General features: G+C 32.9%; 1 protein-coding gene across 3 annotated transcripts; it reads left to right on the forward strand.

Annotated features, from left to right (window-relative positions):
- The first annotated feature begins 2,057 nt into the window (after positions 1 to 2,057).
- Positions 2,058 to 8,815, forward strand: LOC110819260 (pleiotropic drug resistance protein 2-like). Of its 3 annotated transcripts, XM_088212673.1 has the most exons (20): positions 2,058 to 2,271; positions 2,386 to 2,474; positions 2,566 to 2,650; positions 2,897 to 3,190; positions 3,282 to 3,372; positions 3,516 to 3,713; positions 3,804 to 4,416; positions 4,510 to 4,670; positions 4,807 to 4,910; positions 5,013 to 5,178; positions 5,259 to 5,384; positions 5,964 to 6,097; positions 6,202 to 6,534; positions 6,623 to 6,913; positions 7,028 to 7,111; positions 7,291 to 7,424; positions 7,551 to 7,778; positions 7,865 to 8,036; positions 8,153 to 8,407; positions 8,525 to 8,815. In XM_088212673.1, the coding sequence occupies exons 1-20, from the start codon at positions 2,200 to 2,202 to the stop codon at positions 8,792 to 8,794; spliced, it is 3,900 nt and encodes a 1,299-aa protein (XP_088068799.1). In that variant the 5' UTR covers positions 2,058 to 2,199; the 3' UTR covers positions 8,795 to 8,815. The 3 variants fall into 3 exon arrangements, with proteins under 3 accessions (XP_088068799.1, XP_088068797.1, XP_088068798.1); XM_088212671.1 differs by having other exon boundaries at positions 2,059 to 2,271; positions 3,516 to 4,416; XM_088212672.1 differs by having other exon boundaries at positions 2,060 to 2,271; positions 3,516 to 4,416; positions 5,967 to 6,097.
- Positions 8,816 to 9,315: the final 500 nt, after the last annotated feature.

Consider the following 9,315-nt stretch of genomic DNA (forward strand, 5'->3'; position numbering starts at 1 on the left):
TTAAATTAAATTTTCTTGTTATTTGAAAAAATAAATAAATAAAGAGTATGTCTTCTAGAAAGATTGTGCTTATATCATCAAAAATTGAATTATATGAGGAGATATTTTCTTAATATCTTATTATTGAAGATCAGATATTACTTCTCATAAATGTGAAGAAAATCAGATTTGTAGGATCTTATTATTTAAGGAGATCGGATTTGCAAAGTGTATTCCAGATTTCTTTCTTTTTGTTCTTTTCTTCTTTTTCTTGCATATAAGAAGAAAGAAAATTTCTATGTAAATTAACTTTTGATACTATAAATGCTATATGGTCAAGAAAAATAGCAAGTGCTTGTGAGAAATTGGTATACGTTTATAATATATTATTCTTTTATAACTTATTTGTTTTTTAAAAAGGCCAAAAACAATAAATATTAGCCTATATAATAAGTAATTAATCTAAAAAAAATTATTATGAAGAAAATATTAATATTATAATATGTTACGTACATACATGTTTGATATTTTTTTTACAATTTTTTATATATAAGATCTAGTAATCTATTTTACAAATCAAAATTTATCAGTTTATAAGAGTTGTCACAATTTCATAACGTTTTCCTTCTTCAAAAAAACAAAAAGAAAAAAGAAGAAAGAAACAACATTTGAGCAACCGACAATGATGAAAGATGACAATTTTACCAGAATCTTAAGTGATATATCAATGAGTCGAAGGGCAAGTTTTTCACGATCTTCAAGCAAAAGGAGTTGGGCATCAGCGAGTATAATGGAAACGTTGGATATCTCAGAAAATGTTTTTCAGAGAGGCAATAGGGAGGAAGACGATGAGAAGGAGCTAAAATGGGCAGCATTAGAACGACTTCCAACATATGATCGTATGAGAAAGGCGAGGTTGAAACATGTTTTGGATAATGATAAGATCGAATATAAAGATGTTGATATTGTTAATCTTGGAATAGAAGAGAAGAGACATATTGTGAAGAGTTTATTCAATATCATTGAAGACGACAACGAGAAGCTACTTCTAAAAATCAGAGAACGATCCAATAGGTTTTAATCTCTCACTCTCTCTCTCTTTCTCTGTTTTGCATTAATATTTAAATCTAATATAGATGAAAAGAGATCAGAAGTTTATTCTTTGAAATAATCTAATTTAAGATAAAATTTAAATTTAATTTAATCGTTAATAAATTATAATCGTAGATTTTTTAAATAAAAAAATTAGAATAGTAGCTATAGAAGGAGTATAAGAAATTGAATCCAAGTAATTTAATGTAGAAGATAGTGAAAGATATACACTAATACTATGTGCATCCACTAATATCCAAATGTATTTTAATTAAGATTATAAGTTAGATAAAAATAATTAATTTTAAAACTATTTTTAATTAGTTTTTAAAAATATATTTGATATATTTTGAATTATTTAATGCACAAAAAGTTAAAAAAATAAAAAATAAAAATGAAGAGGGCCGCTAGAAACTTTTAAAATATTATAATGTAGTTTTGATTAATACTCAAAAAATACATATTAACTTATAAGTACATGATAAGTAGTTAATATATACGAGATTTTTCCTACAATTTTAATAACTATTTCAGTTGTAAAACTAATTAATTAATAAAATCTGTGAGTCCAAAAATTTTATTATGATCTAAATTTTCTTTATATAAATTTATCTAAAAATGTGAAGAAATCACAAGTTTTGATTCATATAATTCCTTGTAAGAAAATGAAGAAATAAAAGTTTAAAAAAAAAGTAAGAATTTAATAAAAGTAATTTTTTTTTTGTTATGATTTCCACTACTTTTCTTTTTTCACTTTTTTTCAAAAACTTGATACCTTTATTTTGATTTATTCAGTTGCTTCATTTATTTCAATTGTTGAAGGAAACAACTACTGTAATAAACATAGAATGAGTGAACTATAAAATTTAAGAATAGAAAATTGGGTTCTTAATTGATTCATAGATAAATTTTAATCACTATGTTGTCTCAATACTTTTTCTTTATATTCATATAGAAGTAGGAAAAAGTATATTTCGTAGTATAAATATTAACTTAATAAATTTGTGTGTGTGTGTGTGTGTGTAAAGAACTCTTCCCTGAACTAAAAATCTCTCCTTTACTAACAATGATCATTATAGGGTGGGAATCGAGGTTCCCAAGATTGAAATTCGCTTTAAAGATTTATCAATGGAGGGAGATGCGTATATTGGAACCAGAGCACTTCCAACTCTGCTGAATTCTTCCTTGAATATAATAGAAGTAAATGTGCTATTTTTTCTGATCTTATTTGTGTAATAATTTTCAATGGGCATTGATGCTTTTACTTGAAGCTATTTCTATTTGCTTGGGTTTTAACTTTATTATGATGAACAGGATGTTCTTCTCTTCTTCAGGCTTTTACCATCAAGGAAAAGAGTAGTCAACATACTCAAGAATGTGAGTGGTGTTGTGAACCCTTCAAGGTATGAGGCTTGTCTAATCATTCTGTTAATAGCTTTTAGCTTCTAACTTTTTCAAATGAAGTTTGTTAATGGGTCTTCCCCTTTTTCTCAGAATGACACTGCTTTTAGGACCTCCAGGATCAGGGAAAACTATATTGCTGCAAGCATTAGCGGGAAAGTTTGACAGGGGTTTAAGAGTTATTATTCCCTTCATGTCTTTTATATCATTTTTTGTGTTTTACCAAGTATTTTATAGTTTGTCAACATCAAGAAGAAGTTGAAGTTGATTAATTATGTGGGAATTTTAAAATGACACATCCATTTTACTAACCCTTCTAAAACTCAGGGACTTACCTATGGATCAGTTATAATTTTCTTGGATTTTTTAGATTTTGTAAGAATGGTTGATTCTAAAATCGTGTTCTTGGTTGTAAATTTGACAGTTAGTAACGGGGAATATACAATATTGTGGTCATGACATGGATGAGTTCATTCCCCAAAGAACGTGTGCTTATATTAGCCAGCATGACCTCCACTATGCAGAGATGACTGTCCGAGAAATATTGGACTTTTCAGGATGTTGTTTGGGAGTTGGAGCTAGATATGAACTGTTAGCACAGTTGATAAGAGAAGAAAAAAAAGCTGGAATAAAGCCTGATCCTGAGGTTGATGCATTCATGAAAGCTACTGCAATTTCCGGCCAAAAGACAAGTTTGATTACAGATTACGTGCTCAAGGTGTATTGTTTATCTTTTTGATTGCTATGAAGCCTATTTATTTAAGTATTAAGTTTCCTGAGCTTCCCTCATTGAGACCTTATATTTGCAGATGCTTGGATTGGATATATGTGCTGATATTATGGTGGGAAATGAGATGAGAAGGGGCATATCGGGTGGACAAAAGAAACGAGTCACCACAGGTACAAAGTAGAGCCCCGACTGAGGATTTGGGATATAGATGTTAGCTCGTTTGCATAGTTATTTTATTGAGCCTGTCCTTTTTAGTGCTACTTTGGCAATGCGAGAACAATTTGAACTGAATTGTTTACATAAAATAATGTAGGAGAAATGCTGGTTGGACCAGCTAAAGCCCTTTTCATGGATGAAATATCGACGGGTTTGGATAGTTCCACCACCTTCCAGATTGTAAGGTTTATGAGGCAGATGGTTCATATCATGGACGTCACCATGATAATCTCTCTTTTGCAGCCTGCACCAGAAACCTATGATCTTTTTGATGACATTATTTTGCTTTCTGAAGGTCAGATAGTATATCAAGGTCCACGTGAAAATGTGCTTGAATTCTTTGAAAGTGTAGGATTCAAATGTCCTGAAAGGAAAGGAATTGCAGATTTTCTGCAAGAGGTGACTTCCAAGAAAGACCAACAACAATACTGGAGCAGAAATGATGAAACCTACAGATATATTTCTGTACCAGAGTTTGTGAATCATTTTTGTTCTTCTGATATTGGCCGGAAGCTTTTTGAAGATCTTAAAGTTCCATATGAGAGATCGAAGACTCACCCTGCTGCATTGGTAAAAGAAAAATATGGGATTCCTAACTGGGAGCTCTTTAAGACATGCTTCGCAAGAGAATGGCTGTTGATGAAGCGCAAAAGTTTTGTGTACATATTCAAGATAAGCCAGATAACCATAATATCACTGATTACCATGACAGTGTTTCTACGAACAGAAATGAAGACAGGTCATATACAAGATGGTGCAAAATTTTATGGTGCACTGTTCTTTGGTCTTAATAATATCATGTTCAGTGGATTGGTTGAGCTTGCAGTGACTGCATTCAGGCTTCCTGTGTTTTATAAGCAGAGAGATTTCTTTTTCTATCCACCATGGGCCTTTGCTTTGCCATTTTGGCTACTAAAGATTCCTCTCTCCTTAATTGAGTCAGCAATATGGATTATCCTAACATATTACACTATAGGGTTTGCTCCTGCTGCTAGTAGGTAAGGTTGTACATGCCTACTTTCTTTTGAAAAAAGGTAAATGTGCTCTAAGAATATGTTATTATGAACTAACATGTGCGCAAAATGCTTTAGGTTCTTTCGTCAGCTATTAGCATTATTTGCCACACATCATATGGCTCTATCTCTTTTTCGCTTTACTGCTTCAATTGGGAGAACACTAATTATAACCAACTCACTTGGTAGTATCATACTGTTGCTACTATTTGTCCTTGGCGGGTTCATTGTTGCAAGAGGTTATACTTCTTTACATCATAAATTATCCTTGGTGGACTCGTTGGAAGAAACTATAACCGTTCGCAAATTTTTTTTTTATTTATAAATGTTCCGCATAAAAGAAAATGTATTAAGAATCCTATCTTTTTCTGGCAGATGATATTGCACCATGGATGATATGGGGCTATTATGTTTCCCCAATGTCTTATGGACAAAATGCTCTTGCCATCAATGAATTTCTCGATGAAAGATGGAGTGCGGTGAGATCTAAGATTCTCCAAAAACACAAGTTAATTCACAATTCTACACTGTCTTTCTTTCATAATTATCATAATGATTGTTGCGTCATTTCTTTGATGTAGCCTAATCCTACTCCAAACATTGCTGAACCCACAGTTGGAAAAGCTCTTCTTAGATCAAGGGGCTTGTACACAGAAGAATATTGGTATTGGATTTGTGTGGCGGCACTTCTGGGCTTTTCCCTACTATTCAATCTGGGTTTTATAGCAACACTGACATATTTAAATCGTAAGCTTTTGTTTCTGAACAGATTTCTATTTCAACCTTGAAGTAAAATTTGAGTTTTGATGACTTAGAAAACAATGCAGCTCTTGGAGATCGTAAGTCTATTATACTTGATAATGATAATGATCAGAAACACCCATCTTCAAATGGGCAAGGCAATGGTAGGACAACAAAGACCAGTTTGGGATCTGGATCTATGCTATCTGAAGGTTTGTCATGTCTCTGACTGATCTTGCAAGGGAAATAGATGAAAGAAAAATTATGCAATTTGACTTCATAAAAAAGTTGTGGGGAATGTGTATGTTCCAATGGAATTCCTTGAAAATAGAAAGCTGGGCATTTTTCCTCTGTGGATTTAGTTAAGGATTGGGTTAGTCTAAAATCTTAAATTGACCATATTGATTGCTTGACGGATATCCTACTTTGATGACTTATATTTTGTAGCTAAGAGCTCATTAAATAGAATATTTGGATAGCTAACACTATGTTTGGATTGAAGCAAGTGGAAACGAAAAGAAATGGTGTGATGTTCACCATTCTTTTACTTGTTTAGGTTAAAAAGTAGTAATTAAGGAAAGATAAGGATGGTGAGCATCTCTCTATTTCCCATCCATCTTAGCATTATTATTTCTCAAGAAACCAAATTAGTATTTTTCGGTCCATTGATGCTATGCTAGTATACAAATCCTACCAACTTATCCTTTCTGGCCTCTCTAAAAGTTTTGACATCTGTGTACATTTATGATTGAGTGCCAATAATATGTGATTAACTACAGCAGTTTCTATAGCAGGGAGGAATATTTCTAATAGCTTGACTCCAAGTGATGCGGAGCCAGCATCCATGAAACAAGGAATGCTGTTGCCTTTTCAACCCTTATTACTTGCATTTCATCATGTGAATTACTATGTTGATATGCCTGATGTAAGTCCTCTCAAATATTTCATCTTTTACATCATGCATATAAGTTCATTGTTTAGATGCACTTGAAATCTTTAACTTTTGAAAAAGGGGTTTGTCCAATTCAGGAAATGAAGAATCAAAGAGTTGAAGAGAATCGCCTTCAACTGTTACGAAATGTCAGTGGTTCATTTAGGCCTGGTGTTTTAACAGCATTAGTTGGTGTAAGTGGTGCTGGAAAGACTACTTTAATGGATGTACTTGCAGGAAGGAAAACTGGAGGATACATTGAAGGGGAAATCAGTATTTCTGGTTACCCAAAGAATCAAGAAACCTTTGCTAGAATTAGTGGTTACTGCGAACAGAATGATATTCATTCTCCACGTGTAACAGTTTATGAATCTCTTGTTTATTCAGCTTGGTTACGTCTTGCAAAGGATATTACAGCAGAAACACGAAAGGCATGGTCTTTAATACTTGAATTTGTAATCTTTATACAACATTTTATCATAAACTTTGCAATTAATGTTTAGATAGTTTTTATCACAGATGTTTGTGGAGCAAGTAATGGAGTTAGTTGAGTTAAACCCGTTAAGAAACTGTCTAGTTGGTCTTCCAGGAGTTGATGGCTTGTCGACTGAGCAACGAAAAAGACTGACAATAGCTGTAGAATTGGTGGCAAATCCATCTATTATCTTCATGGATGAGCCAACCTCTGGTCTTGATGCTAGAGCTGCTGCAATTGTAATGCGTACTGTGAGAAAAATAGTGGATACAGGTCGAACAATTGTCTGCACTATTCATCAGCCAAGTATAGATATATTTGAAGCCTTCGACGAGGTATAATTAAATAAGTTCCTTTTTTCATTATCCAAAAGTTGCCTTTTTGCTGCCTTAATTGTCATAAGTTTGTCTTCTTAATTGTTTTCTTAACTTGAATTGATTTTATTATAGTTGTTGCTGATGAAGAGAGGAGGACAAGTCATTTATGCTGGACCCTTAGGACACTATTCTCAAAAGCTTAAAGAATACTTTGAAGTGAGTACTAGTTACTTCGAAGTTGTTTCTTCTTTATGAACTACTTTTTATTTTAAAATAAAAATATTTTTTCACTTCATTTCATTTTTTTAGAATTCAAGGTTGTGTTCATAGAGGAAGAAATATCGATATTTATTTTCTCATTTTAAGGATTCTCTTCTCTTATTGACAAAATACAGGCTATCCCAGGAGTTCCAAAGATCAAAGAAGGTTACAATCCTGCAACTTGGGTGTTAGAAATCAGTTCAGCTGCTTTTGAGGCTCAAATTAATGTAGATTATGCTGAAATTTACACTAAATCTATACTTTACCAGTAAGTAAAAGTTAGTAACTCATATATTAGTGATTCATGTTTCATCACTTTTCGATCTCCTGTGACAGGACTCTTATCTAATATAATTTAAGCTATGCTTATTTCATGTTTCTTAATTGTTACCAGAAAAAATCAGGAGCTTATTAAAGAGCTAAGTAGTCCAGTAGTAGGATCTGAGGATCTTCATTTCCCTACCAAATACTCTCAAGATTTTGTAACTCAATATAAAGCTTGCTTGTGGAAACAGTATTGGTCATACTGGAGGCACCCGCAATACAATCTCACCAGATTCTTCATGACAACTATTTCTGGTGTTCTATTTGGACTTATTTTCTGGAACAAAGGAGAAAAAACGTAAGTGAAAACTGTTATGTAATAAATTTTTTTTATATCAGTGATAAGTTTCATGTTAAGATAACTGTACTATTTTGTGTAAACAGAGGAAAGCAACAAGACTTGGCAAATCTGATGGGAGCTATGTATTCTTCTGTACTCTTCCTTGGAGGAACCAGTGCTTCTGCTGCTCGGCCTGTTGTGGGAACTGAAAGAACAATCTTCTATCGTGAACGAGCAGCAGGGATGTATTCGCCACTACCTTATGCATTTGCTCTGGTAAAATTAGAACCTGAAACTTAATTTCTTCACTTGAAAGTTGATTAATGATAGGACAGAATTATACTATTAAGAATATCTATGTATAGATAACCAATTTTATTAATTTCTTGCAGGTTACGATAGAGACAATCTACATATTGACTCAGACTTCTTTGTATAGTCTATTGCTTTATTCAATGATTGGATTCGATTGGGAAATTAAGAAGTTCCTGTGGTTCTATTTCTTCATGTCTATGTGCTTTATGTACTACACATTCCATGGCATGATGGTTGTTGCCCTCACTCCAAACGAACAAATTGCTTCAGTTGTTTCCTCCTTCTTCCTAACCCTCTGGAACCTCTTCTCTGGCTTCCTCATCCCCGTCACGGTATACGATTCATTACACTACTTTGTTTAACATGGATACTGTGTCTTTGGTGCAAACATCTATATATATATATATATATATATAGACACTAAGTAAAATTTTGGATCATGTTTGCAGCAAATACCAATATGGTGGAGATGGTTCTATTGGGCATCTCCAGTGGCTTGGACAATAAATGGCCTTGTAACATCCCAATTTGGTGGAAAAGTTGATTATGTTGTTGTACCTGGAGATGGTTCCATTCCAATGAAAGCTTACTTGAAGAAGTACTTGGGATTTGAACATGGCTTCCTTGGACCTATCGCTGCAGCTCATGTTGGAATTGTTGTACTCTTCATCTTCCTTTTTGCCTTTGGTATCAAGTTCCTTAACTTCCAGAAAAGATGAGACTCCTTACATTGACTTGCATATATCATATATATATATATATGTCATGATATGGGGTTTTGTATATGCAATATTAAAAAGATAGCAACACAACTAGTCAGTTGAAAGCTAATTGAATTAGCCATATAAGTACCTGTCAGTGAAATAATAATCACATTGTCTTTGATGATCAATCAATCTTGGCTATACTATTTGATTCTAAAAGAACCAAATACTCATGACATATCTCTATCCTGGTAAGAAGTCTTCCTCTATGTTATTTGCTTAAAAATCTCTCTGCAATTTTGAAATGCTTTGTGCAAGTTGGTCCGTCTCCTAAACTCACCAGGTAGATTTAGATTATCACTCTCTTATTTATTATTGCCTAACATATGGACTAACCATGTTCATTCTTTGAATTATTTGGACACCAGCTTGTTTATCAAAATCCTTCTTAAATCCATGTATGAACCTATTAATGTAAATGCCACTGTTAATTGGATAATGCTAATTACCCATCTTCAGAATTCAGTTTTGGGAAT

This window comes from Carica papaya, chromosome 2, assembly GCF_054855325.1.
Source record: "Carica papaya isolate Zhongbai chromosome 2, ASM5485532v1, whole genome shotgun sequence".
NCBI classification, from domain to species: Eukaryota; Viridiplantae; Streptophyta; class Magnoliopsida; order Brassicales; family Caricaceae; genus Carica; species Carica papaya.

Coding starts and splice junctions, on each gene's coding strand:
- LOC110819260 (XM_088212671.1), top strand. CDS start 2,200: ATGGAGGGAGATGCGTATATTGGAACCAGAGCACTTCCAACTCTGCTG. Junction 3,373..3,515: donor AAAGAAACGAGTCACCACAG/GTACAAAGTAGA, acceptor AAAATAATGTAG/GAGAAATGCTGGTTGGACCA. Junction 7,425..7,550: donor ACTAAATCTATACTTTACCA/GTAAGTAAAAGT, acceptor AATTGTTACCAG/AAAAAATCAGGAGCTTATTA.